The sequence below is a fragment of the Bactrocera dorsalis genome, chromosome 1 (assembly GCF_023373825.1).
Source record: "Bactrocera dorsalis isolate Fly_Bdor chromosome 1, ASM2337382v1, whole genome shotgun sequence".
Taxonomy (NCBI): Eukaryota; Metazoa; Arthropoda; class Insecta; order Diptera; family Tephritidae; genus Bactrocera; species Bactrocera dorsalis.
This window is the reverse complement of record NC_064303.1, coordinates 105,972,616-106,000,328: the sequence shown is the minus strand read 5'-3', so window position 1 is coordinate 106,000,328 and position 27,713 is coordinate 105,972,616. Positions and strand designations below refer to the sequence as shown.

The following is a 27,713-nucleotide window of genomic DNA, read 5'->3' as shown; positions in this document are numbered from 1 at the left end:
GGTAGTGCGAGTGGTTCTGAGTTCAGGCGAAAGTTGTCCTCTACGCCTATGTCCTAAACGTATTTCTTTTGACAGTTCGGTTATTGCAGTGGAAACAGCTAGCGCTGAACTAAAATGAATACGCTTAAAGCGTGGGTCTAAAATTGTTGCTTTGGCCAGATGTAAATGTCGCTCTAGTGGTTCTAGTTTTGCAATAACTAAATTTAGCAAACTCTTCTGAACAGCAATACCAAATTCGGTTAAAGGTTTTACTTGTTCAAGGCCTCTCTGAAGTAAGTATGCAATGGGAATCACCAAACTTGAAGTCGCGTACTGATCGCCGCTAATTTCTTCAGTAGCTTGCTTAAATGGGGTAAGCAATATTATTAGAACTCGTATGACATCTAACTCTGAAGAAGTTATCATATCAGGTGCGTTCCGCCTGGTTGCCAAAATCTTAGCCACAATAGCTGATAATGTATTGAATCTTTCCAACATATCAAGACAAGAATTCCACCTGGTGCTTACTGATTGTATAAGTGTTAATTCTTCTCCCTCTTTCTTTTGTCCCTTTTGTTCTGCTCGCAAATCATCCATTGCATTCACTGATTGTTTGAAATACAATGGCTTTGACCCGATTTGCAATTTGAAGAACTGGTGCATTATCTCTTGTTGCGCCATCCACTATTAAATTCAACAAATGAGCCATGCAAGGAATTCTTTTTCCATCTTCCAAAAATTTCTTCACTGCAGCAACCATGTTAGCACCACCATCAGTGGTAATTGATAAGATGCAACCCTTTTCTATTGAAAACTCGTCGGTAATATTTTGAAAGCATTCTTTTATATAATCAGCAGTGTGTGCCTACAGGAAAGAAGACCAATATTAGTCCACTTTATGAAATTTTTTATAACTATTTTTTTTTATTTGATGCATTTATTTTATACTTTACTTACCTGATACATTCTTCGTGCTGTCAATGTCACCATCTCATGTTCAGATTCAGGAGTGCAGTTATTTGCTGTGTTAAGAAAATGCGCTGTTACTACGATGAAACTTCGTGTCGAGTTCATGAGAGTTAATATATCACGACGATTCGACAATACTGTGAAGAATTTAGCTGCTAAATCAATTCAGACTCTGAACCTCCTCTACCGTGCTCTAACCAATAAGTGACGCTTCTAGAAACTACGAATAAAGTATTCAGCTGAAACTGTGAATTTCTAAGAATAATTGACGAACAGTGTGGCCACAATCCTTTTATAAAAAACGCGGGAAAAGATGTTTTCTTTTTCTCCTCTTTCGCCTGTTGAGTGAAGTTGGGACGGTTGATATTCCTCTGCATTACGCTTCTATTACTTTACATAATTTGTGGGAGTAATGCAGAGGAGTATTTGTTTGGATTAAACAGTTAGTATAAAAAAGGATTTAGAATTTTTTGATCATAAAAATATCGTTTTTATACCTTTTCAATAATTGTAATATTATATCGATACCTCGATATATCGAAACAATAAATATCGCTAAAAAATATTGTTATATTGAAAAAATTATATCGATATATCGATGTATCGATATTTTTTCGACAACCCTATTTCACATTACACGTATTAATATTAAAATGATATTGACAACGTATAGCATCTGGCTATAAATTATACAATCTAGACAGATTCATCCCATTACATTCCATCATTTTTTAAGTACGCTATGAAGCCCTTATGGCACCCTGTCATAGCCGAAGCGCCATCCGTAGCAACTGAAATTATATTTTTCAAATGAATCTCTTTCTCATCGCAAAACTTTTCCAATATATTGAATATGGTTTCGCCTTTTGTATCGGTCTCTAAATTTCTAGCAAATTTAATAAGAACGCGATTGGTTTTTCTGACTTGCGAAAAATGAATGTCGGATGATTCATTGGCAAAATGGTTACCGGCTCTTTTTAGACAGGTCACCGGGTACTTCATATACATACAATCCATTTCTATTATACAATGGGTGGTTCAGATAACTTATAATTAACTTAATTAGGGTGTTCACAGTTCTATATTATCTGATGTGTTAATTTTGCCATCTGTTAACTTCAAAACATTTTACCACGTGGTAACTTTGTTTATTGTTGTTTCCTATACAAGTTCGAAATAACAGTCTTAGGCAAAATTACTCTACTTTACTTCGTGTTTTTGTTTCCTGGTAAAGTGGCAACTTTGATCAGCTGACTATTCGCGTTTAGAAAAAATGGAAAGCAACACAGAAATACAGAAGGTAAACGCAATTCGCAATATTTTTATAGCAAATTAATTTTTAATTATTGAATAAAAATGTCTCATTTAAATGGAAAGCAAAATATATTGAACGCACTCAGCTACAAATGTATACTGGACATAACCGCTAATGATTCTAGTATGTATATATACTTATTACATAAAATTACCTACCGAAGTTATTTTTTACAATTTTGTTAAAGGCAGTGACGAAGAGGATGACAATATCATAATAAAATTTGCCATTGATGCAGCGCTTATTATAGCTAATCGGAGAAGTACCCATTTGGGTATACCAAAGTCTTCGCAATGGGTCAATAATGTTCTTCCCAGATTTGATAGTGGCCGCATGCGACAAATGTTGCGCATAGAATTCTTTGAGTTCAACTATATATTATCCTTAATCAAGCAAGACCCTGTTTTCCAAAACAAAAATTTTGTTCCACAATTACCAATCGATCTTCAACTAAAGATAACACTTTTTCGTCTGGGATCAAGTGGAGAGAGTGCCTCTATTAGAAAGATTGCAACATTGTTCGGAATAGGCGATGGCGGAACAGTTACCAAAGTGACAGAGCGGGTTATTACCGCATTGATTAATTTAAAATCTACATTTTTATGTTGGCCATCTAGAGAAGAAAGGCGAAAGATTGTCACAAAAACAATGAAAGAGCTTCCAGGATGTATTGGCTATGTTGACGGTACTGAAATCAGATTAGCAGAGTCGCCTTCAAAAGATCACGAACTATACTTCTCTCGCAAAAAACAGTATGCCATAAAAATGCAAGTAGTATGTGACTATTCACTAAGAATTAGACAAGCGACAATAGGATATCGAGGAAACGTGCATGATGCTAAAATTTTTGCCGAATCTGCAATAGGTAAAAACCCACAAAATTATTTCTGTCATCGGAAATGGATTGCTGGCGATTCGGCATATCCGCTAAGCCAACATCTTATTACACCTTTTCGACAAAACAGTACTGAGCAGTCAAAAGAAATGAGAGATGCATTCAATCAATATTTCTCTAAATATAGAGTACGTGTAGAAAATTGTTTTGGGAAATTAAAAGAAAAATTTTGCAGTTTAAAAGAACTACGGTTCCGATTAACGAACGAAACTAATTATAAAAATTGTTGTAGATGGATTTTGGCATGTTGTATCCTTCACAACATGCTGCTACAATTTAACTTAGACGAAAATCCTAGTTTAGAAAGCCAAGAAGAAACAGACTTCCCACAAGAAATTTATGAACACGACGACCTAAGAAAAGCTCTATCACATTTTGTAAACAATAAAGATATAATTATTTAATTTTATGTAGTATATATGTATAGTTTTATTTTTTAATTTTTAATTATTTTTTAATTTTAATGTATGCAGTTCAATAGCCTATTAAATTTTATTGAAATAAAAGATGTTTAATATTTTTCTAATGAAGGTGTTATACATGTTTTCTTCATATAACGCGATTTATTTTCTATATGGAAGAAAATACTTAGGCCTGCGACATTTTTATTGCATTATTTTCATTTTTTCCATTTCAATTCTTTCTTTCGTTTCCAATTCTTTCATAGCTATTCTCTCCCTCATTCGAATTTCCATAACTTGAATTTCCCTGTCAGCTTTTTTTTCTACCAACTCTTTTTCAAATTTTTCTTTATCAAACAACAATTGTTGCTCTTTTAGCATTAATTCATTTTCCCTCATCTTAATTCCTTCTCGATTCTGTCTTTTTTTGCATCCAATAAGCTGGAGTGTACATCGAGAACGTCTGATAGGGCTGTACGCGAATATATACCCTTTCGGACAGCCTTTGACGTAGAAGGGGTGACCAGAGGCTCGGGTAATGCCACGATTTCCTCGACGATTATATCAGAGGACGTGGCAACTTCTGGTGAACCAGTACATGCAATGTCCTCGGTATCCAATACAAGGCAGTTTGAAGTGAGCTCCCTATAGCCAAAAATGTCTTCTAAGTCATCGTACCGGGGACACATCCTTACGATCGCGTCTAAAAATGAAGTGTATTTGTAGGATATATACATTTAAAAATTTATGATGTGTAGAACCTACTTTTGGTAGTGTCACAATTATCCATGGTGCCACTTCCCGTTGCATTTTGCCAGGACTTGGCCTTGGTGTACTGCAATCTTAAGTTTTTTACCTTGCAACGCACCAGAGTCCAATGCAAGTCGCTGCCAGTTTGGTTCAAAAATCTTTTATAATAATGTTGGGCCGTTGGTTTCTCTAGTGGCCTGTTGTCCCTCAAAAAGTTGATTAAACTTTCATTTTCGTTGTCGGTCCACTTTCTGTAGGGAGCCTTTCGAACACGCTTATGTACAACCTGCAATAGAACAATTATAGGCAGAATATTTTCATATTTATATTTAAAAATATTGCGAATTGCGTTTACCTTCTGTATTTCTGTGTTGCTTTCCATTTTTTCTAAACGCGAATAGTCAGCTGATCAAAGTTGCCACTTTACCAGGAAACAAAAACACTAATTGTGCGTTCACAGTTTAAATGTCAAATATCGGGCAAAGTTGCCACATATGAAATTTCCCATAAACTGTGAATACAATAAATGTGTTACTTTCATCAAATTCTAGCTGTACCAAATTTCCTAACAGCACTATTGCACAAACCATCAGAAACGTCGATGTTAGTTGTAATAACATTCAGTAGGAGATACCTTTCAGTAGGAAATACTGTTGGAATGTAGACTGTCACCACCGATGACTTAGCCATAGGTTCTCTTAATAAATACCAAGCAGCTTCTTGTGCCGGCATTTCAACAGACTGAAGTATGTCAATACTCATTTTTTTCGTGATATTGACAATGTCGAATTCTGAATGCTCGTCCATTATGTCAATTATTTGTCTTTGCAAATTACTAATCCCTCTATTATGCTTATTGACATATTCAACAACATATGTTGCACAAGCATATTCATTTAGTACAATCTGAAAATCCATGTTGGATTTCAAATGATGTTCAGCGAATGAATTGAAAGTGTTGTGTAATTTTTCTGCTGGTGTCCTTTTATAGAATAATTTTGGTCTACTGATACCAGCACGAATAATATTATAGTAATGATCATCAGAAATAATACCATTATGCGAGTAAAATTCATAAAAATCCGTGTAGTCAATATTTTCGAGATTATTTTTTATAAATTTAAATCGTTCTTTATATTCTTTGAAAGGTGCTTCTGAGTAATCGGGATCAGTGTTTTTCATACCAAATATTAGGCAAGTTAGGGGTTTTCCACGTAACTTTTCGGCGATTAAAATAAGTAAGCTAGGGGTTTTCCACTCAATACTTAGTTATTCTTCCATGAAAGTGGGAAATTGGTGCTGGCTACATAAAAAGTTCAGCCAGCATACTATTACTTTTTATTACGACGGTATTTTGTGGTAAATTATTAAAGACTGAATACTCCCGCATTTTGTACTGTGGTATAGAATTCTTCCGTAATTGCTGGCGGCGATAAAACGTATTACAGTCAGGCTTTAGACAAATTTTATTTCTACCCATTTTTAAATTTTCTGGCCTTGAAGTAAGCAGTAGTGATCCATTAGTATTATTTGGCCATTTAAATATATTATTGCACTCCAGTGCGCGATATCCGGAGTAGTTTAACATAGTGCAGAGAGTTGTTTTCCTCGAAAACTCTGGTGCATAGATTACTGTATTAAATTCTTTAATTCGACAATATTTTTGAATTTCGGTCCCAGTTATATTGTGGAATTTTGCCGTATAATCGACATTCGTACGGCGTTGATGTCTATATGCTTTATCATAGCAGGCATAACAATTATGTTCATTCTCTTCAGTGTTCCCCTCCACTGGTATATCAATAGCGATGCCTTCATTATTTAATCTTATTGTTTTATTATTCATTATTATTTCTTGAGTATTCATAACATGATATCGGCCAATAAATGTCCACTGCTGAACATATATACAGTTAATTAATATAGTGCTTTCTGGTAGACAATATTTTTAGTTTTGTTTTTGCGGTGCGTAAATAAATAAGGATGTTGGTTTTCCGACACGCGAGCACGCAACGTATAATTGTCCATGTGCGAAACAGGGAAACTCTTAAGTTTATTCTGCAAACTTGCAACGATTGGCCTTGCGATTTATTTATGGTCATCGCAAAAGCTAGACGCACGGGAAATTGCAACCTTTTAAAATCAAATGGCAAATCCGTTGGAATCATAGGTATTCGTGGGATTAAGACATCCTCTCCTTTGTATTTTCCTTTGATTATTTTAGCCTCGATGATGTTATTCATGAGTTTCTTCACAACCAATCTTGTTCCATTGCAAAGTCGAGGTTGATTAATATTACGCAGCATAACGACAACTGACCCTACTTTTAATTTCAAATTATTTATTTATTTATTTAGTAAAGTCTATGAACATTAAATTCTTACAGACTATATATTTTAGTACTTACTTTGGTACCCACTCCTTTGAGAACGAAATATATACTTTCTTTTTTTTTGGTTCACTTCACAATGTATCGCAACTTTTATTGGAGGATAAAAAACGTTATAATAAGGATCTTCTGGTCGGATACCAGTGAAGGTGACAATGTATATAAAAATAGATGATGTACGATCGCTGTATTGAACTCGTGGACTCCCTGGTCGGGTACCAGTGGAAGTGTACAGGTTTTCTATAAAACGATGTGGTGATGATGTGTTGATTCCGCTGCTGCGCGCCGAAGTTGATGAAAAGGTAGATATGTATATAAAACCGTGGAGCGAAAATGATGAAAACTGAGTATATATAATCGTGGAGCACTGGCCGACACTGATGAAAACTGAGTATATATAATCGTGGAGCACTGGCCGACACTGATGAAAACTGCGTATATATCAAACTGATGAAAACTGCGTATATATCAAACTGATGAAGCAAATACGAAAACTGTGTACGGAAACGTGCGCCGATGTGCGTAGCTTGAAAATCGCGATCGAAAAGGGGGCCGCTGCTTTCAGGACGAGCCCTTTTTTGCTCGTTGGGCTGTGGAGAGTTATGGTGGGTTGATGTGGAGAGTGTGCCAGTGTTGCTTTTGAGTGGTGTGTGGGAAATCTGCTGTCTCCAAGTGTGGAGAGTGTGCCAGTGTTGCTTGTGAGTGATGTGCTGTGTGGTGTAGTGGCGCGTCAGGGCGGGAAGCATAACTCATTTAGTCACAGACTAATGAAAAACTAGGATGCAAATTAGAATTCTAAAATAGTTAAATTACAATAACATGAGTAGATAACTTAACTTAGAATCGTGGTTAACAGGCGCATCAACTAATCTGCAGCGCTGTTTTCCCCTCCCTTTGGAAAAAACTTAAAGGGGCACAACTTGATGCCAGAAGGCCACACTGAAGAGGAGAAAACGGCATTAAAAAAAGATGGGGACACACCTAACTTAAAGTTAATTCTCTTAAGATTATTAATATCAGTATCTTTCTTAATTAACTTATAACATAAGAGATGCTCTCTATCAACATTAGCATGTTTAACGACAAAAGATATAATATCTTCCTCAGTGACTGAGTTCTTAAAGGAAGATAAGTGAATCCATTTCTTGGGTATGACGACATCAAGATCACGATTGACATTAACACCAACAACAGTTCAAGTGGTTGGGGATTTTTTGTTCCTAGTACTCACTTTTAACTTCAAATTTCTATTAGCAGTTGTATAATATTGAGTACACCGGTTTTAGATGTTGCACCCCACGTTTATTACCATGAGGACTGATCTATTAAATCAGCCCTCACTTTATATACAGCCTTTTGTACCTTGATTTAATTGCTTTTATTATATTAATTTATATTGATTTACTTACAAATGAACTTAATTTAGCCAATGAAAAATTTATATTAATGTAGGATGAGACTTATTTTATTCCAATAAAAAACTTTACAATTACATTACTATTTAAATATTACTTGAAAATACACTTGTTGTTTGTTTGGCTGTCCGTTGTTGAATTAGTTTCGTCAAGTTCGGTCTAACCGTCAGGGATGTAATTATTGGTATTTCTGTCCGCTTCTATGTTCCCTTCCTACATTAATAAATACTTTTCTGAGTGCACGTGCGCAACTTGAAGATAAGAAAGCGGAGGAGGGAAGAACCAAGTCACATTTTCCATTTATAGCGTGGCTAGAGTGTTGTAACTGTATAACAGTGTGACCAGAGTGTCGGCAATGCATTGGCAATTTTATAATAGTGTGACTAGAATGTGGGCAACGCATTGGCAATCCGTAACAGCAGTAATTGAAGTAGAAGATTTCAGGTTAACAGAATCATCAACGGCGACAGCTTGATCAGCATTGACAGCGACAGGGGAGGGTTAATAATTCATTGTGCTCATTTAACAGAGCGTCCAGCTCGCTGACGATACGCCTGGCAAAAGTTGAATTGAGATTATGGTAGTCGCAACGTGCATCCACGCGATTGGCGAGTGCACGTACGGAGTTCTCGCCACCCATGAAGTAGATTTGTAAAAATGTATGAGATTCGTTTGGCATTGGCAGCAATGAGCCCACTTTGTGATATACGTGGAATTAAATTGTTGGCCGTTTGCAGCAATATTATTAATTATTTCTGTTGCACCAAACGATGTCATTTGGAAACATGAATTAAATGTGCGAATTGACTTCAGGAACAGGCTAGAATCTGTTCAGGTGGTGTTTCAATTTCTGTTAGTTGTACTTTTCCTGATGAGCAACACATCCCAACTGGCTCATTTTTAAATTTAAGTGCATAACAATGCGAGCATTCCTTTTAATTTAAACGCAGCGTGACAACGTGTCAAAAATAAACTACACTCACAATTGACGTGTTGCCAACAAGCTTGTTTTTAAGCTTTATGCAATTTTTTATTTATTTATTATTTATTTTGAATTTTGTGATGCATGCCTGAGGGCACTCTTAACCGACAGAGGGTTAAGGAAACGCAAAAATTCTTAATATCATTTTGAATATATCTCGAACGGTCGACGAGTCAGTTGCGGACGATGCGTCGATCGTTGAGAATATGAACAGGAAAGAAAACGAAGTGTATTAGTAAAGCAAATTAAAATCTTGGTTTTTTATTGAATTGTGATTACCAAAAAATTACTTACTTTTATGGTTTGTGCTTGTGGTGGCCGGTGGACGACGTCTTGCCTCATTCGCTCTCTAGAAAAAAGTACTTCAGCCTCACTAGCAGAATCGCTTGCTAAGTGGGAGTTTTCAACGAAACCATTGCCAGTTGAGTAAAAGCTATTAACAGTTGAGTGAAAACTATTAACAGCGAACTGGCAATGGTTTGTTATATACTTACTAGGGGGTGGTAAAAAGAAATTAGGCGCTGGCCTAAACATACCGGCCCTCTTGCGGTGAGCAACAAAAAAAAATTAAAATGTCCATCGACCACCATAACGATATACAAATGTACAATCTTAGTAGCTAAATAGAAAATGTATAAATGTAGAAAATATGTTATAAATTCATTTATTTATTATTATAATTATTTTAAAAATATGAATCAAAAACGATAGCCACGACTTAACTTAGTACCGGGCCGTACCCGAAAGCACCCAACCGAATATGGAGCCCTGAGCGAGGAGCTGCCCAAACGTCAGTGGCATGACCTGTTGGGTCATAATGCGGGAGTAGACATCCGCACCGAGCACCAAGCGTATCGGCGATGACTTGTGGAAGTTCGGATCCGCCAGTTTGATGTGAGTGTATGGGGCTGCTATGGCCGAGTCCAACGTCCCAGCCAGCATTTACATATAAAAATAAGCGTTTTGTAAGCGTTCAAATGTAAGCAAAACACTTATAAAACGCTGCTGTGACCTTTACAAAAGACATCAAAGCAAGGGGTTTATAATCGAAACGGACCCATCATTATAAGCGTTTAAAAGACAATTGCAAAACATGTTTTTTAAGTAACGTAATTACATGTTTTCTAAATGCTTATAAAACACGTATTTTTAATGAAATAAGTAAGCGTTTTAAATATTTACTTTGTTTTAGGTATGTTTTTTTATTGATACATTTAAAAAATCAGTTTTAATATCAAATTTGGTTTCTTCATAGAATAATATTACATTAAAATATAAAAATAGGAACTTCATTGGTTTTTTCATTTAAAAAATCATTACTACTTAGTATTTTAGTTTACTTTTTTTGTTGTTTTAATTTTAATACGATTTTTTGCGTACTGGAAATATGACTTAGAGGCAAACACAAAGTCCTCTTCCTTTCCTCCATTTTCAGCGAAAGTTTCTGCAATAGAATTTAAATATGAATATAGAAATGTAACTAGAAACCTTTTAAACGTATTTCACTTACGATGAATAACAGTGGCGACAGTGAAGGCCCTAATGCACTTCTTATCTGCAGTTCCTCGCCAGGAAAAGCTCTCGGCAACGTTGTCAGTCATAATCTTCTGCCACGCTTTCGTTACAAATTTTCTCGAATTGGATGTTGACCATCTTTTTAGATCTGCCTTCTAAAAATATAAATAAAATCGACATCAGTATACAGTCACCGGATATTTCAAATTTAAATTCTTACCAGCAAGGAAAATTTATCTATATCTTCCAGAATAGTTTTCTCAAAATTGAGGAAGTCTTCAATATTAGCATACGGCTTGCTTGGTATAATAGTAGCGTTATTATGTGATACGGCTTTTTTAAGATCAATGATTTCTTTGCGCATTCCCTCAACGTTTTCTGTTAGGCGCAACAATATTAGCTTATTTTTTTCCTCCACCTTTTCAACAGCCTTTTGACATGCGTCGATGATTACTGATTGAATTGCTGCCGAAAAAAATATAAAACAAATATGAGAAAAGTGTTGCGGTGTTATGTTAAAAGTATCCTTTAAAAATAAATATCTTACCCGACAACGTTGCACTATCCAAAGAAGTTGTTGTTGTGCTTGGACTTGGTTGCATCACATAAATAGTTTGTGAGGATGCGATGTCATCATTAATGGGGTCGACGATGAAATTGAGATTGTTCTGCGACATGATCTGCTATGAGTGGCACAAATATATAAGACGATCTGGTGTAGAAGCATATAACTTTTGATGTTACTTCGTCAAGCGTATGGTGATTCGGTGTTTTGTTAAAACTGAGATTTTCGGCACGGTAAATATTAAAAAGCGATGATTGAAGCGGCTTATCATATAAGTTATGTAAGTCTTGTACCCTTAGCCCGTGAAGTACAAAATCGTTATCAGCAGATCTTGATATGGAAATAAGTTTGAAAATTAATTTTTGTACTAAATAAAAGTTCTCAGGCGCAATAGATGCCATCGGACGAGTTCTCACTTTCATCAGAAATATAACCATCGTTTGGCAACAAGGAATCTAAATTATTCTGTGCTTCAGGCACAACCTCCTGTTCCACAAATTCACTCTGGGTACTTACAGAACTTACAGCCGCACCGTTCCATAAATGTTCAAAAATTTCGAAGCTGCTGCGCACAACACTTTTCTTCTTTTTTGCTGCAGACATTAAATAAGTAGATTATTACCTTTTTTAATAGCAAATGATAGTTAAAAGTATCAAACGCACTTAATTTAACAACTTTAAGAACAATTTTACATAATTTATTAACACAACTTATTAGCACAATCTTTTGCGTCGAGAACTACACGTTTTGCTTAAATTTATGAAACACTTGCATTTGCAAGCAAATTGTCAACGACGTTCGCAAAACACTTGCATTTGCAAGCAAATTGTCAACGACGTTCGCAAAACACTTGCATTTGCAAGTAAATTGTCAACGAGGTTCGCAAAACACTTGCATTTGCAAACAAATTGTCAACGACATTCGCAAAACTCTTATTTATGCAAGCTTGCTGCAATCTTAATTTACAAAACGCTTGCCAATATATTTGCTGGGGTAGTGGTCGGGCTGATGCGCATATAATCCTGCATTACCCTTACATGCGTCGATATTCGGGTATTTGTCCCATGTCTGCCTCGCAGTACTACGAGGCAGCCGCGTTGACCACCGATATGGGTCTGCACAAGTTGGAGTTCCCTTGAAAGGTCGTGTGCAATCAGTGACGTAGGGGCGCATGCGTCTATCAGAGCCCTGACCAAATGTAGACGCCCCCTTGCCTCAATTTTTACCACCGCCGTCGGTAGAATGGCTGTCGTTGGCAGCAAGGAAGGAGTCGCTATGCTGGCTCGATCCGCTAGCCCGGCTATAAAGGAGCTAGCCCGGTGAAGCTGGAGAGACCTGGTCTCCAGTCTTGCCGGGTTGTGCGCTTGGCGACGGTGCAGACGGCGTTGGTGGGAGCGACGTTCATGTCGCAGAAGGGGGCGGAAAGTCTGGGTTTCCGTTTCCCCTCGCTGTGATGGGCGGAAAGGCCGTGTTTCCACTCCGGTTTCCAATAATTCTCCCTCCGGTGCTGGTTGGAGAGACCTAGTCTCCGTTCCAGCGTCTGACGCATAGATGGATAGAGCATCGTCGGAGCTCATTTGTTCGCTCCACGACGGGTTTTGAGGCACTGTGGGGCGGCGACGGGGATTTTCCCCGATGTGGAGCATTGTGTGGTGCTTTTCATTGCAGCGCCGGCAACGTGCGTCGCTGGGGCAATTTCGCTGACCTGTGGTTTATCGCTAGGCAATTTACACAATATTTGCCTATGAGAGCTTCCCGTAGGCGCTCCTCCGGTGTCTTGGCCCGGAAGGACGAGCAGAGCCGCAATGGATGCTTTCCCTTGCACAGCGTGCAAGAAAGCGGGTACCGGTTCGGGTGTAGCGCCGCGGTCTTCTTCAAGGTACTGTAGCGAGTCATCTTCCTGAAATTAATCTGTTGACGATTTTGTGTTGTTTGGTTTTGAATATCATTTAAAACTGATTGGGTGGCGAGAAAAAGTGCATAAATTATATTATATATATTGCATAGTGTGGAGGCGGCCTTATGTGGTGTGAAGTGAAAAAAGAGTTGCTGGTGTGCAGTGCCAAAAATCGCTTGAAAAGTAGTTGCAGTGCCAAAATGTCGCAGTGTGAATTTCGCGAGAAAAGTATGGTTGTTAAAATCCGTTGGTGTGCAGTGCCAAAAATTGCTTGAAAAATATGGTTGTTAGAATCCGGCTCGAAGGACCATGAATATATCTCGAACGGTCGACGAGTCAGTTGCGGACGATGCGTCGATCATTGAGAATATGAACAGGAAAAAAAACAAAGTGTATTAGTAAAGCAAATTAAAATCTTGGTTTTTTATTGAATTGTGATTACCAAAAAATTACTTACTTTTATGGTTTGTGCGTGTGGTGATGCTGGTTGTGGTGGCCGGTGGACGACGTCTTGCCTCATTCGCTCTCTAGAAAAAAGTACTTCAGCCTCACTAGCAGAATCGCTTGCTAAGTGGGAGTTTTCAACGAAACCATTGCCAGTTGAGTGAAAGCTATTAACAGTTGAGTGAAAACTATTAACAGCTAACTGGCAATGGTTTGTTATATACTCACTAGGGGGTGGTAAAAAGAAATTAGGCGCTGGCCTAAACAGCTTTATGCAATTTTTTATTTATTTATTATTTATTTTGAATTTTGTGATGCATGCCTGAGGGCACTCTTAACCGACAGAGGGTTAAGGAAACGCAAAAATTCTTAATATCATTTAAATCGGTTTGCTGTGTACTCAAAGCTGGTGGATATAACGGGTGATTTTTTTGAGGTTAGGATTTTCATGCATCACGTGGGATTTCAGACATGGTGTCAAAGAGAAAGATGCTCAGTATGCTTTGACATTTCATCATGAATAGACTTACTAACGAGCAACGCTTGCAAATCATTGAATTTTATTACCAAAATCAGTGTTCGGTTCGAAATGTGTTTCGCGCTTTACGTCCGATTTATGGTCTACATAATCGACCAAGTGAGCAAACAATTAATGCGATTGTGACCAAGTTTCGCACTCAGTTTACTTTATTGGACATTAAACCAACCACACGAATGCGTACAGTGCGTACAGAAGAGAATATTGCGTCTGTTTCTGAGAGTGTGGCTGAAGACCGTGAAATGTCGATTCGTCGCCGTTCGCAGCAATTGGGTTTGTGTTATTCGACCACATGGAAGATTTTACGCAAAGATCTTGGTGTAAAACCGTATAAAATACAGCTCGTGCAAGAACTGAAGCCGAACGATCTGCCACAACGTCGAATTTTCAGTGAATGGGCCCTAGAAAAGTTGGCAGAAAATCCGCTTTTTTATCGACAAATTTTGTTCAGCGATGAGGCTCATTTCTGGTTGAATGGCTACGTAAATAAGCAAAATTTGCCGCATTTGGGGTGAAGAGCAACCAGAAGCCGTTCAAGAACTGCCCATGCATCCCGAAAAATGCACTGTTTGGTGTGGTTTGTACGCTGGTGGAATCATTGGACCGTATTTTTTCAAAGATGCTGTTGGACGCAACGTTACGGTGAATGGCGATCGCTATCGTTCGATGCTAACAAACTTTTTGTTGCCAAAAATGGAAGAACTGAACTTGGTTGACATGTGGTTTCAACAAGATGGCGCTACATGCCACACAGCTCGCGATTCTATGGCCATTTTGAGGGAAAACTTCGGACAACAATTCATCTCAAGAAATGGACCCGTAAGTTGGCCACCAAGATCATGCGATTTAACGCCTTTAGACTATTTTTTGTGGGGCTACGTCAAGTCTAAAGTCTACAGAAATAAGCCAGCAACTATTCCAGCTTTGGAAGACAACATTTCCGAAGAAATTCGGGCTATTCCGGCCGAAATGCTCGAAAAAGTTGCCCAAAATTGGACTTTCCGAATGGACCACCTAAGACGCAGCCGCGGTCAACATTTAAATGAAATTATCTTCAAAAAGTAAATGTCATGAACCAATCTAACGTTTCAAATAAAGAACCGATGAGAATTTTATGCGTTTTTTTTTTAAAAAAAGTTATCAAGCTCTTAAAAAACAAAGCAGTTTTTTGCGATAAACCCACATTAACATCCCACATTTTTTCAACGTTTTGAGTAATTTTTTTCTTCAATGATACTATAGCAGCTATGTCTGTATCTGCAGCTGTATCTTTAGGCATTTATTGGATGAAATGACGAATGTTATAATAACCACAATGCCTGGTCGAATACCAGTGGAGGCGTGAGATTTAGGTTTACACAATTATATAGGAGACACTTGTAAATTATCTTATTAGATGTGGATTGAACTGCTGCGCCGAAGATCGCCAGATGTAAAAAGGTGGTTATTAAAAATGACGAATGTTATAATAACCACTCTCCCTGGTCGAATACCAAGTGGAGGCGTGAGAAATGTAAAAAGGATGATTGAACTGCGTGCCGAATATGAAAAAATGTACAAAGTTGCTTTGATTGCGTGCCGAATATGAAAACGATAGATAGAAACTCGAAGCTGCGTGTAGCAACGTCCGCCGATGTTATTCGCTTGTAGGTCGTGATCGAAAAGGGGACGCTTCTTTCAGGACGAGCCCTTTTTTGCTCGTTGGGCTGTGGAGAGATATGGTGGGTTGATGTACGGCGTGTATTGGTGTATGTGTGTGGGTGTAGACTGCTGCTTCCAACGATGTTGACGATGAGTGTGGTCTCCAAGTAAGGAGAGTGTGCCAGTGTTGCTTTTTGAGTGTGACAGAGTTGCTTTATGAGTGGTGTGTTGTGTGGTGTAGTGGCGTATGAGGGCGGAAAGCTAACTCATTTAGCCACAATTGTTTACTATTGACTTGAACATAGTAAAATTCGAATTCCAACGGGTAGGGCATTCGATTTTTAAAGAAGTTTGCAACTGGTGCTGCAAATTGGCTTTTTTGAAGTATTTAACGATCCTCTTGCACGCCTCAACAAGGTCTCGCAGCTCTGTTTCTATTTCCATCCTCTTTAATTATTTCGGATAATATACTCCATATAACACTTCTGCCTTTAGGTCGTGGCGTCAATGTGTAAAGATTTTTAAAAATTTGTTCTAGTTCTAAGTTTGATCGTCCGACATTTTCTACTAAATCTATGCTTCTGCACAACAAACTGAATAAAATCAAATGGGTTGATGTTACTCAAATCAAACTTACCTTTGCTCAAACAAGTGAATTTACACAAACATGTTAGATCAATCCACTCATAAATATCCGAAAGACGTGTTCGACAACTTGAGTGTGATTTTCTTCAATGCTGAGTTTTGTTACATGATTAAATGTGAGTAAAAATTTTGTTGTATGATGAAATTAAGAAAAATGTGATTTTTGCTGATCTCTGTTTCACACCACATAAGGCCACCTCCACACTATGCAATTTAATATAGCGTTCACACGATCGAATAATTTATGCACTTTTTCTTGCCTTCCAATCAGTCTTACATGATAGGCAAAAACAAACAACAAAAAATCTTCAACATGGTAAAGACATAAAGGCCGTTATCCTTTGCTCGTCTATTTTTGAACCACATTTTTACTTTTATTTTATATATATTGTATATTTTATCCACTCCTATGCGTTTTGCGATTTCTCTCTTTCATCCAAACACAAAAGCTTCCTTTCAACAAAAGTCTTGCTTAATTACATCTGAAGAAATTAAAGCAACGACAAGACGTTTGATAATAATTACGCAGAAGCAGAAATATGGTCAAGAATATGATTGTTTGAAATCCGGTAATCTTATTGATGCAAAAAGTGAAATACTCTATCTTAATCCATTCCTCGATAAAAATGAAGTTATGAGAACTGGTGGCCGTCTCGCTGCGTCTCTCGATTTGTCGTACAATGTGCGCCATCCAATTATCCTTCCATACAATTGCGTATTGTCTAGTCTAATAATCCAGTTTATTCATCAAGTCTCTCTGCATGGAGAAAATCAGCTTATGTTACGGCTATTGCGGGCTCAGTATTGGATTTCAAGGGTGAAAAACTTGATACGATCCATTATCCATAACTGCAAGACGTGCACGATCTTCAAAAAACGTGCTCAGACGCAATTTATGAGTGCACTTCCGACCGAACGATCCACATTTTCACGCGCTTTTACGAATACGGGGGTAGATTTCGCGGGTCCGTTCGAAATAAAAAGCTACCGTGGAAGAGGTCCGAACTTAAAGCCTTCATAGCCGATGCTCGCAACAATACTATCTCAAGGTATAGCCACCAAGCTCTTACATGGCATTTCATACCTGCTGCAGCTCCTCATATGGGCGGACTTTGGGAAGCAGGTGTAAAAGCTTTAAGAGTCATTTTCGCAAGATTGCGTTTGGGCACTAATACACTCACTCTTGAAGAGTTCAACACACTCTTATGCCGAATTGAGTCTTGCCTTAATTCGCGACCATTAAGCCCAGCCTCAAACGAACCTACTGATTTGGAGCCACTTACTCCAGGACATTTTTTGATCGGTGGACATCTATTGGCCCCACCAGAACCGGATATAAATGAGAACAGTGCCTCTATCGTAAATAGATGGCAAAAACTTAAGGACTTACATCAATACTTCTGCAAAAGGTGGAAAACCGAATACCTGAACGAAATGCAGAAACGCATAAAGTGGAAACATTAAAAAAAAAAACAGGAGGAACAGACAGGTGAGCTTGTCGTCATCAAGGAAGACAATTTGCCACCGAATGAGTGGAGATTGGGTAGGATTGTCAATATACATCCAGGCACTGATACCCGAGTGCGAGTAGTCGACACCATCACGGGAAAAAGGCCAAGTTACAAGACCGCTTGCCAAATTGGTCTTACTACCACCCTACGAGAAGAAAAACGTGGATGCACACCCTACACAACGCAACAGTTTCCTAGCCACATCGGAAGCCTAGCTTTCCGATACACTTACTACCACACAAATATTACAAATTCCACCCCTGACAAAAAATCTTCAACATGGTAATTTCAGGAAGATGACTCGCTACAGTGCCTTGAAGAAGACTGCGGCGCTACACCAATTTGATAATACATACATATTTGTTTCGAAGAAATGATTCGCCTTCTCACTTTAGCTCGCCTAATATAAAATTCCTTCTTTTTTTTTTTGAAAATATTTGTTTCGAAGGAATGATTGGCCTTCTCACTTTAGCTCGCCTAATATAAAATTCCTATATTTTTGAAAATATTTGTTCGAAGGAATGATTGGCCTTCTCACTTTAGCTCGCCTAATATAAAATTCCTTTATTTTTGAAAATATTTGTTCGAAGTAATGATTGGCCTTCTCACTTTAGCTCGCCTAATATAAAATTCCTTTATTTTTGAAAATATTTGTTCGAAGGAATGATTCGCATTCTCACTTTAGCTCGCCTTATATAAAATTCCTTTCTTTTTGAAAATATTTGGTTCGAAGTAATGATTCGCCTTCTCACTTTAGCTCGCCTAATATAAAATTCCCTTCTTTTTGAAAATATTTGTTCGAAGGAATGATTGGCCTTCTCACTTTAGCTCGCCTTATATAAAATTCCTTTATTTTTGAAAATATTTGTTCGAAGGAATGATTGGCCTTCTCACTTTAGCTCGCCTAATATAAAATTCCTTTATTTTTGAAAATATTTGTTCGAAGGAATGATTGGCCTTCTCACTTTAGCTCGCCTTATATAAAATTCCTTCTTTTTTTTTTTTTGAAAATATTTGGTTCGAAGGAATGATTGGCCTTCTCACTTTAGCTCGCCTAATATAAAATTCCTTTATTTTTGAAAATATTTGTTCGAAGGAATGATTGGCCTTCTCACTTTAGCTCGCCTAATATAAAATTCCTTTATTTTTGAAAATAATTGTTCGAAGTAATGATTGGCCTTCTCACTTTAGCTCGCCTTATATAAAATTCCTTCTTTTTTTTTGAAAATATTTGTTTCGAAGGAATGATTGGCCTTCTCACTTTAGCTCGCCTTATATAAAATTCCTTCTTTTTTTTTGAAAATATTTGTTCGAAGGAATGATTGGCCTTCTCACTTTAGCTCGCCTAATAGAAAATTCCTTTATTTTTGAAAATATTTGTTTGGAAGGAATGATTGGCCTTCTCACTTTAGCTCGCCTAATATAAAATTCCTTTATTTTTGAAAATATTTGTTCGAAGGAATGATTGGCCTTCTCACTTTAGCTCGCCTAATATAAAATTCCTTTATTTTTGAAAATATTTGTTCGAAGGAATGATTGGCCTTCTCACTTTAGCTCACCTTATATAAAATTTCTTCTTTTTTTTTTTTTTTTGAAAATATTTGGTTCGAAGTAATGATTCGCCTTCTCACTTTAGCTCGCCTAATATAAAATTCCTTTCTTTTTGAAAATATTTGTTCGAAGGAATGATTGGCCTTCTCACTTTAGCTCGCCTAATATAAAATTCCTTTATTTTTGAAAATATTTGTTCGAAGGAATGATTGGCCTTCTCACTTTAGCTCGCCTAATATAAAATTCCTTTATTTTTGAAAATATTTGTTCGAAGGAATGATTGGCCTTCTCACTTTAGCTCGCCTTATATAAAATTTCTTCTTTTTTTTTTTTTTTTGAAAATATTTGGTTCGAAGTAATGATTGGCCTTCTCACTTTAGCTCGCCTAATATAAAATTCCTTTATTTTTGAAAATATTTGTATACGCTTCGAGAACTGTTGCGTTGATAATACATCGAAAGAACGTAAGCTACGCGTAGAAGACATTACCTTTGGCAAGCTGCGCTTGGAAGATATAACCTTCGAGAAAATTCACGTAGATATGTAATATATCCAAGGAAGACAAGCTGCGCGTAGAGGAAATTACTATTGAGGAGCAAGGCAAATTTAACGATGTGAACAATAAAATGTCTCCTTTGGAAATTGAGAATGCAAAAGATGAGATGAAATATCTTGCAGAAAGAGATGCTGAAGTTGATAACGGAAGTGGTTCAAACTTTGGTCCAGAGGGGGAAGAGGAAAATGCAGGCGAATCGAATGAGGAATCGATAAATGTAACTATTGGTGAAAATGAACAAAAACTTTTGCATGATAAGGCACCTGATGAAAAGGAAAAATGCACCGATGCAGAAGGTGATACTACCGGCAAGAATTCAGCGCAAAAGAGTACAAAAACGGTTGCAGCTTTGGATGACGCAAGAACATCCAAGGGTGGATACAGCAGCAGTAAATGCAGCAAGTCTGATGACGATAAATCAAAGAGAAAAGATGAGAAGTCCGGCGACAAAAAGGATAAAGACATTAGTGAACAAAAATCATCTTCAAACATGTCTTCGCAGAAGGATGACAAAGAAAAGTCTCCAGTGAATATCTCTACAAAATCGTCGTCCACAGGAAAGCAGACAACACCTTCACGAAATCTTTGGGTATCCGGGTTATCTTCATTAACGAGAGCCAGTGATCTGAAAACTATATTTTCTAAATATGGAAAAGTTATCGGAGCCAAGATGGTCACCAACACCCGAACTCCGGGTACACGTTGTTATGACTAAGTAACAATGTCATCATCGTCGGATGCCAGTCGTTGCATTGAGAATTTGCATCATACCGAACTCCATGGACGGATAATATCAGTAGAGCGCACTAAAAACGAAATCGGCAACTCAACAAGTGTCGCCAAAACACGAGTGGATAAAACAAAGGTAGATCCAGTTGGTAAAGCGGATGTAGTAACAACCATTTGAGAGTTACTAATACCATGGCAGCTTGCGTTAAAACAAACGGACAAGCTAAAAACCAAACGTCGATTACAAGCTGCAATCACTATTTGTTTCGAAGGAATGATTCGCCTTCTCACTTTAGCTCGCCTAATAGAAAATTCCTTTATTTTTGAAAATAGCTCGTTCGTCTCGACTTTGACATACATGTCGACAACGAATTGCTGGAATAACCGACGGCACTTCAGAATGACACTCTCCTCATGTGTACGAATCATCATACGATACGCATAGTAATTCAATTTTCCGGATAATCCATTGTACAGGGTTGAGCTCGTTTCATCTTGGAGGGCCAGATAGTATGTGAGACCGTTGTAATCTTTTATGTTACCGATGCCATCAAGATAGTAACCTATTTCGTCAGGAATCGCGAGGGAGGGGAGTTTCATCTCCAAAGCGGCATACTCATTCACTCCATCGCCTCTCTCAGTACAGACATATCTCAATCGCTTCCAAAGAAGCATTACGTAATAATATTGGTATCCCGAGAATGAAAGGTACTTTTGGAAAGCTCTGTCCAGGCGAGTCATATTGTTATAACTACTCCTAATAATCTGTATGTACCGTGAAAAATCAAGTAGAAATTCACGCGTCCTAAACATAAAGTTTATTATAAAATAAACACTTTTTATTTTTGACACAATCGCTCTAAAACTTGCCGCAAATTCAACATTGCTTTAATCCTTTCTTTGTCAACCAGCAATTTTTCCTTTACGATCTTCATAGTTTCTTCGTGCCGAATCTCTCTTTCCGCGCTTCTTCTTTAAAAAAAATCCAATGTTTCATATGCAATAGTTCTTGGTCGTTTTTTTCGGCCGACACCTTCTGTCTGGCTTTCTTCCACGCAGCTTTCCTCCTCACTCACTCCACTTTCAACTAAATATTGCAGTAAGCTCTGGAGGTTCCTTATGGGAGGCTCAATGGAGTGCTTATTTCCATAAACGTTGTCTAAATCTTTAAAATATTATTATTCAAAATATTTTTCGGCAAAAATGTTGTTGTTTAATATTGAGTGTACTAAATGAAGTATTTTTATTGGTTCCGGATTGGGTGTTGCACCCCACGTTTATTAACATGAGGACTGATCACTTTACAGCTAGAGTGTTGGCAGTGCATTGGCAATTTTATAACCGTGTGACTAGAGTAACAGTAAATTATGCGAACATGAGCCCCGTCGATGCAACCAACTACTCCCGGGAAAGCACTTTTTGAATAATATGAAACTTTTGAAGCGTTTTGCTCCTCCTCAGTCATTTGAATTTTAATCCATTGGGCACATATACGTTGTCCAATTATATTAAGAACCTCTTTAATTACTAAAGATATCGTAGGTTGCGCTAACCCAGTGTTAAAATCGAACATCAATTTTGCCCCTAATATTTTCGTCATTGTGATATAAATCAAAACTTATATCCATTTTTTATTTATTTTAATGTTTATTCACTTTTTCGCGAGTGACAATTGAATTCAATTGTTTAAATATGGCGTTTAAAATTTTTTTAGCTGTTTCACTATCTGTCAAATTTCCGACCAAGTCGGGTTGAAAACCGCAATAGGGGCATTAATTATACAGAGTATTCAATTTTTGAGGGACATTATGCATATAACTTGTTTTAATTATATTTATATTACACATAGTTTCGATGGAATGACTCGCATTCTCACTTTAGCTCGCCTTATATTAAAATTCCTTTTTTTTTTTTTTTAATATTTGTTTCGAAAGAATGATTCGCCTTTTCACTTCTTAGCCTCGCCTATATACAATTCATTTATTTTGAAAATAATGTTTTCGAAGGAATGATTCGCCTTCCTCCACTTTAGCTCGCCTTATAAAATTCCTTTTTTTTAATATTTGTTTCGAAGGATGATTCGCCTTCTCACTTTAGCTCGCCTTATATAAAAAATTCCTTTATTTTTGAAAATAATGTTTCGAAGGAATGATTCGCCTTCTCACTTCTAGCTCGCCTTATATAAAATTCCTCTTTTTTTTTTAATATTTGTTTTCGAAGGAATGATCGGCCTTCTCACTTTAGCTCGCCTTATATAAAATTCCTTATTTTTTGAAAATAATGTTTCGAAGGGATGATTCGCCTTCCCCCTCACTTTAGCTCGCCTTATATAAAATTCCTTTATTTTTGAAAATAATGTTTTCGAAGGAATGATTGGCCTTCTCACTTTAGCTCGCCTTTATATAAAATTCCTTTTTTTTTAATATTTGTTCGAAGGAATGATTGGCCTTCTCACTTTAGCTCGGCCTAATATAAAACTCCTTTATTTTTGAAAATAATGTTTTCGAAGGAATGATTCGCCTTCTCACTTTAGCTCGCCTTATATAAAATTCCTTTATTTTTTTTTTTTTAAATATTTGTTTCGTGAAGGAATGATTGGCCTTGTCACTTTAGCTCGCCTTTATAAAATTCTTTATTTTTGAAAATATTTGTTTCGAAGGAATGATTCCCCTTCTCACTTTAGCTCGCCTTATATAAAATTCCGTTTTTTTTTTGAAAATAATGTTTCGAAGGAATGATTCCCCTTCTCACTTTAGCTCGCCTTATATAAAATTCCTTTATTTTTGAAAATAATGTTTCGAAGGAATGATTGGCCTTCTCACTTTAGCTCGCCTTATATAAAATTCCTTTATTTTTGAAAATATTTGTTTCGAAGGAATGATTGGCCTTCTCACTTTAGCTCGCCTAATATAAAATTCCTTTATTTTTGAAAATATTTGTTTCGAAGGAATGATTGGTCTTCTCACTTTAGCTCGCCTTATATAAAATTCCTTTTTTTTTAATTATTTGTTTTGAAGGAATGATTGGCCTTCTCACTTTAGCTCGCCTAATATAAAATTCCTTTATTTTTGAAAATATTTGTTTTGAAGGAATGATTGGCCTTCTCACTTTAGCTCGCCTAATATAAAATTCCTTTATTTTTTTTTTTTTTAAATATTGTTGATTCAGAAGGAATGATTGGCCTTGTCACTTTAGCTCGCCTTATATAAAATTCCTGCTTATTTTTGAAAATATTTGTTTCGAAGGAATGATTCCCCTTCTCACTTTAGCTCGCCTTATATAAAATTCCTTTTTTTTAAATAATTTGTTTCGAAGGAATGATTGGCCTTCTCTCTATAGCTCGCCTAATATAAAACTCCTTTATTTTTGAAAAATAATGTTTCGAAGGAATGATTCGCCTTCTCACTTTAGCTCGCCTTATATAAAATTCTTTATTTTTTTTTTTTTTTAATATTTGTTTTCGAAGGAATGATTCGCCTTCTCACTTTAGCTCGCCTTATATAAAATTCTTTATTTTTGAAAATAATGTTTCGAAGGAATGATTCCCCCTTCTCACTTTAGCTCGCCTTATATAAAATTCCTTTTTTTTAAATATTTGTTTCGAAGGAATGATTGGCCTTTTCGCTCTATAGCTCGCCTAATATAAAACTCCTTTATTTTTGAAAAATGTTTTCGAATGAATGATTCGCCTTCTCACTTTAGCTCGCCTTATATAAAATTCCTTTATTTTTTTTTTTTTAATATTTGTTTCGAAGGATGATTCGCCTTCTCACTTTAGCTCGCCTTTATAAATTCCTTTATTTTTGAAAATAATGTTTCGAAGGAATGATTCCCCCTTCTCACTTTAGCTCGCCTTATATAAAATTCCTTTATTTTTGAAAATAATGTTTCGAAGGAATGATTCCCCTTCTCACTTTAGCTCGCCTTATATAAAATTCCTTTATTTTTGAAAATATTTGTTCGAAGGAATGATTCCCCTTCTCACTTTAGCTTCGCCTTATATAAAAATTCCGTTTTTTTTTGAAAATAATGTTTTCGAAGGAATGATTCCCCTTCTCACTTTAGCTCGCCTTATATAAAATTCCTTTTTTAAATATTTGTTTCGAAGGAATCGATTGGCCTTCTCTCTATAGCTCGCCTATATAAAACTCCTTTATTTTTGAAAATAATGTTTCGAAGGAATGATTGGCATTCTCACTTTAGCTCGCCTTATATAAATTCCTTTATTTTTAAAAATATTTGTTTCGAATGAATGATTGGTTTTTCTCTCTATAGCTCGCCTAATATAAACTCCTTTATTTTTGAAAATAATGTTTCGAAGGAATGATTCGCATTCTCACTTTAGCTCGCCTTATATAAAATTCCTTCTTTTTTTTTTTTTTTTGAAAATATTTGTTTCGCAGGAATGATTCGCCTTCTCACTTTAGCTCGCCTAATAGAAAATTCCTTTTTTTTTTTTTTAAATATTTGTTTCGCAGGAATGATTCGCCTTCTCACTTTAGCTCGCCTAATAGAAAATTCCTTTATTTTTGGAAAATAATGTTTTCGAAGGAATGATTCCCCTTCTCACTTTAGCTCGCCTTATATAAAAATTCCTTTTTTTTTAAATATTTGTTTCGAAGGAATGATTGGCCTTCACTCCCTATAGCTCGCCTAATATAAAACTCCTTTATTTTTGAAAATAATGTATTCGAAGGAATGATTCGCGTTATCACTTTACCTCGCCTTATAAAAAATTCCTTTATCTTTTTATTAATATTTGTATCGAAGGAATGATTCGCCTTCTCACTTTAGCTCGCCTTATATAAAATTCCTTTATTTTTGAAAATAATGTTTCGAAGGAATGATTCGCGTTCTCACTTTAGCTCGCCTTATATAAAATTCCTTTATTTTTGAAAATAATGTTTCGAAGGAATGATTCCCCTTCTCACTTTAGCTCGCCTTATATAAAATTCCTTTATTTTTGAAAATATTTGTTTCGAAGGAATGATTCGCCTTCTCACTTTAGCTCGCCTTATATAAAATTCCTTTATTTTTGAAAATAATGTTTCGAAGGAATGATTCCCCTTCTCACTTTAGCTCGCCTTATATAAAATTCCTTCTTTTTTTTTTGAAAATAATGTTTCGAAGGAATGATTCCCCTTCTCACTTTAGCTCGCCTTATATAAAATTCCGTTTTTTTTGAAAATAATGTTTCGAAGGAATGATTCCCCCTTCTCACTTTAGCTCGCCTTATATAAATTCCTTTATTTTGAAATAATGTTTCGAAGGAATGATTCCCCTTCTCACTTTAGCTCGCCTATATAAAATTCCTTTATTTTTGAAAATATTTTGTTTCGAAGGAAGATTCGCCTTCTCACTTTAGCTCGCCTTATATAAATTCCTTTATTTTTTTTTTTTTAATATTTTGTTTCGAAGGAATGATTCGCCTTCTCACTTTAGCTCGCCTTATATAAAATTCCTTTATTTTTGAAAATAATGTTTCGAAGGAATGATTCCCCTTCTCACTTTAGCTCGCCTATAGAAAATTCCTTTTTTTTTTTTGAAAATAATGTTTCGAAGGAATGATTCGCCTTCTCACTTTAGCTCGCCTTTATATAAAATTCCTTTATTTTTTGAAATAATGTTTCGAAGGAATGATTCCCCTTCTCACTTTAGCTCGCCTTATATAAAATTCCTTTTTTTTAAATATTTGTTTCGAAGGAATGATTGGCCTTCTCACTTTAGCTCGCCTAATATAAAATTCCTTTATTTTTGAAAATAATGTTTCGAAGGAATGATTCGCCTTCTCACTTTAGCTCGCCTTATATAAAATTCCTTTATTTTTGAAAATATTTGTTTCGAAGGAATGATTGGCCTTCTCACTTTAGCTCGCCTAATATAAAATTCCTTTATTTTTGAAAATAATGTTTCGAAGGAATGATTCGCCTTCTCACTTTAGCTCGCCTTATATAAAATTCCTTTATTTTTGAAAATAATGTTTCGAAGGAATGATTCCCCTTCTCACTTTAGCTCGCCTTATATAAAATTCCTTTATTTTTGAAAATAATGTTTCGAAGGAATGATTCCCCTTCTCACTTTAGCTCGCCTTATATAAAATTCCTTTTTTTTTGAAAATAATGTTTCGAAGGAATGATTCCCCTTCTCACTTTAGCTCGCCTTATATAAAATTCCTTTATTTTTGAAAATAATGTTTCGAAGGAATGATTGGCCTTCTCACTTTAGCTCGCCTTATATAAAATTCCTTTTTTTTTTTTTTAATATTTGTTTCGAAGGAATGATTCGCCTTCTCACTTTAGCTCGCCTTATATAAAATTCCTTTATTTTTAAAAATATTTGTTTCGAAGGAATGATTCGCCTTCTCACTTTAGCTCGCCTTATATAATATTACTTTTTTTTTAAATATTTGTTTAGAAGGAATGATTGGCCTTCTCACTTTAGCTCGCCTAATATAAAATTCCTTTATTTTTGAAAATAATGTTTCGAAGGAATGATTCGCATTCTCACTTTAGCTCGCCTTATATAAAATTCCTTTCTTTTTGAAAATATTTGTTCGAAGGAATGATTGGCCTTCTCACTTTAGCTCGCCTAATATAAAATTCCTTTATTTTTGAAAATAATGTTTCGAAGGAATGATTCCCCTTCTCACTTTAGCTCGCCTAATATAAAATTCCTTTATTTTTGAAAATAATGTTTCGAAGGAATGATTCCCCTTCTCACTTTAGCTCGCCTAATATAAAATTCCTTTTTTTTTTGAAAATAATGTTTCGAAGGAATGATTCCCCTTCTCACTTTAGCTCGCCTTATATAAAATTCCTTTATTTTTGAAAATAATGTTTCGAAGGAATGATTCGCCTTCTCACTTTAGCTCGCCTTATATAAAATTCCTTTATTTTTTTTTTTAAATATTTGTTTCGAAGGAATGATTGGCCTTCTCACTTTAGCTCGCCTAATATAAAACTCCTTTATTTTTGAAAATAATGTTTCGAAGGAATGATTCGCCTTCTCACTTTAGCTCGCCTAAT

General features: G+C 36.1%; 4 protein-coding genes across 4 annotated transcripts in view; 2 read left to right on the top strand and 2 right to left on the bottom strand.

Moving 5' to 3' along the window:
- Positions 1 to 22,592, top strand: part of LOC125778358 (SAFB-like transcription modulator) — a 34,896-nt gene extending 12,304 nt beyond the window's left edge. Inside the window, exon 2 of the mRNA XM_049455457.1 lies at positions 19,536 to 22,592. Coding sequence (XP_049311414.1) covers positions 20,030 to 20,674 — 645 coding nt within the window. The 5' untranslated portion in view covers positions 19,536 to 20,029 and the 3' untranslated portion in view covers positions 20,675 to 22,592. The remainder of the gene's footprint in view (positions 1 to 19,535) is intronic.
- LOC115066512 (uncharacterized) lies at positions 569 to 1,965 on the bottom strand. Its single transcript, XM_049454560.1, has 3 exons — positions 1,959 to 1,965; positions 937 to 1,085; positions 569 to 844 (listed from the first exon to the last, which is right to left on the bottom strand). Exons 1-3 carry the CDS (start codon positions 1,963 to 1,965, stop codon positions 569 to 571), a joined length of 432 nt encoding a protein of 143 aa, XP_049310517.1.
- LOC125778349 (uncharacterized) lies at positions 631 to 3,775 on the top strand. Its single transcript, XM_049455436.1, has 2 exons — positions 631 to 2,386; positions 2,451 to 3,775. Exons 1-2 carry the CDS (start codon positions 2,305 to 2,307, stop codon positions 3,560 to 3,562), a joined length of 1,194 nt encoding a protein of 397 aa, XP_049311393.1. The 5' UTR covers positions 631 to 2,304; the 3' UTR covers positions 3,563 to 3,775.
- Positions 3,808 to 4,799, bottom strand: LOC125778359 (uncharacterized). Its single transcript, XM_049455472.1, has 3 exons — positions 4,665 to 4,799; positions 4,325 to 4,595; positions 3,808 to 4,262 (listed from the first exon to the last, which is right to left on the bottom strand). Exons 1-3 carry the CDS (start codon positions 4,689 to 4,691, stop codon positions 3,955 to 3,957), a joined length of 606 nt encoding a protein of 201 aa, XP_049311429.1. The 5' UTR covers positions 4,692 to 4,799; the 3' UTR covers positions 3,808 to 3,954.
- Positions 22,593 to 27,713: the final 5,121 nt, after the last annotated feature.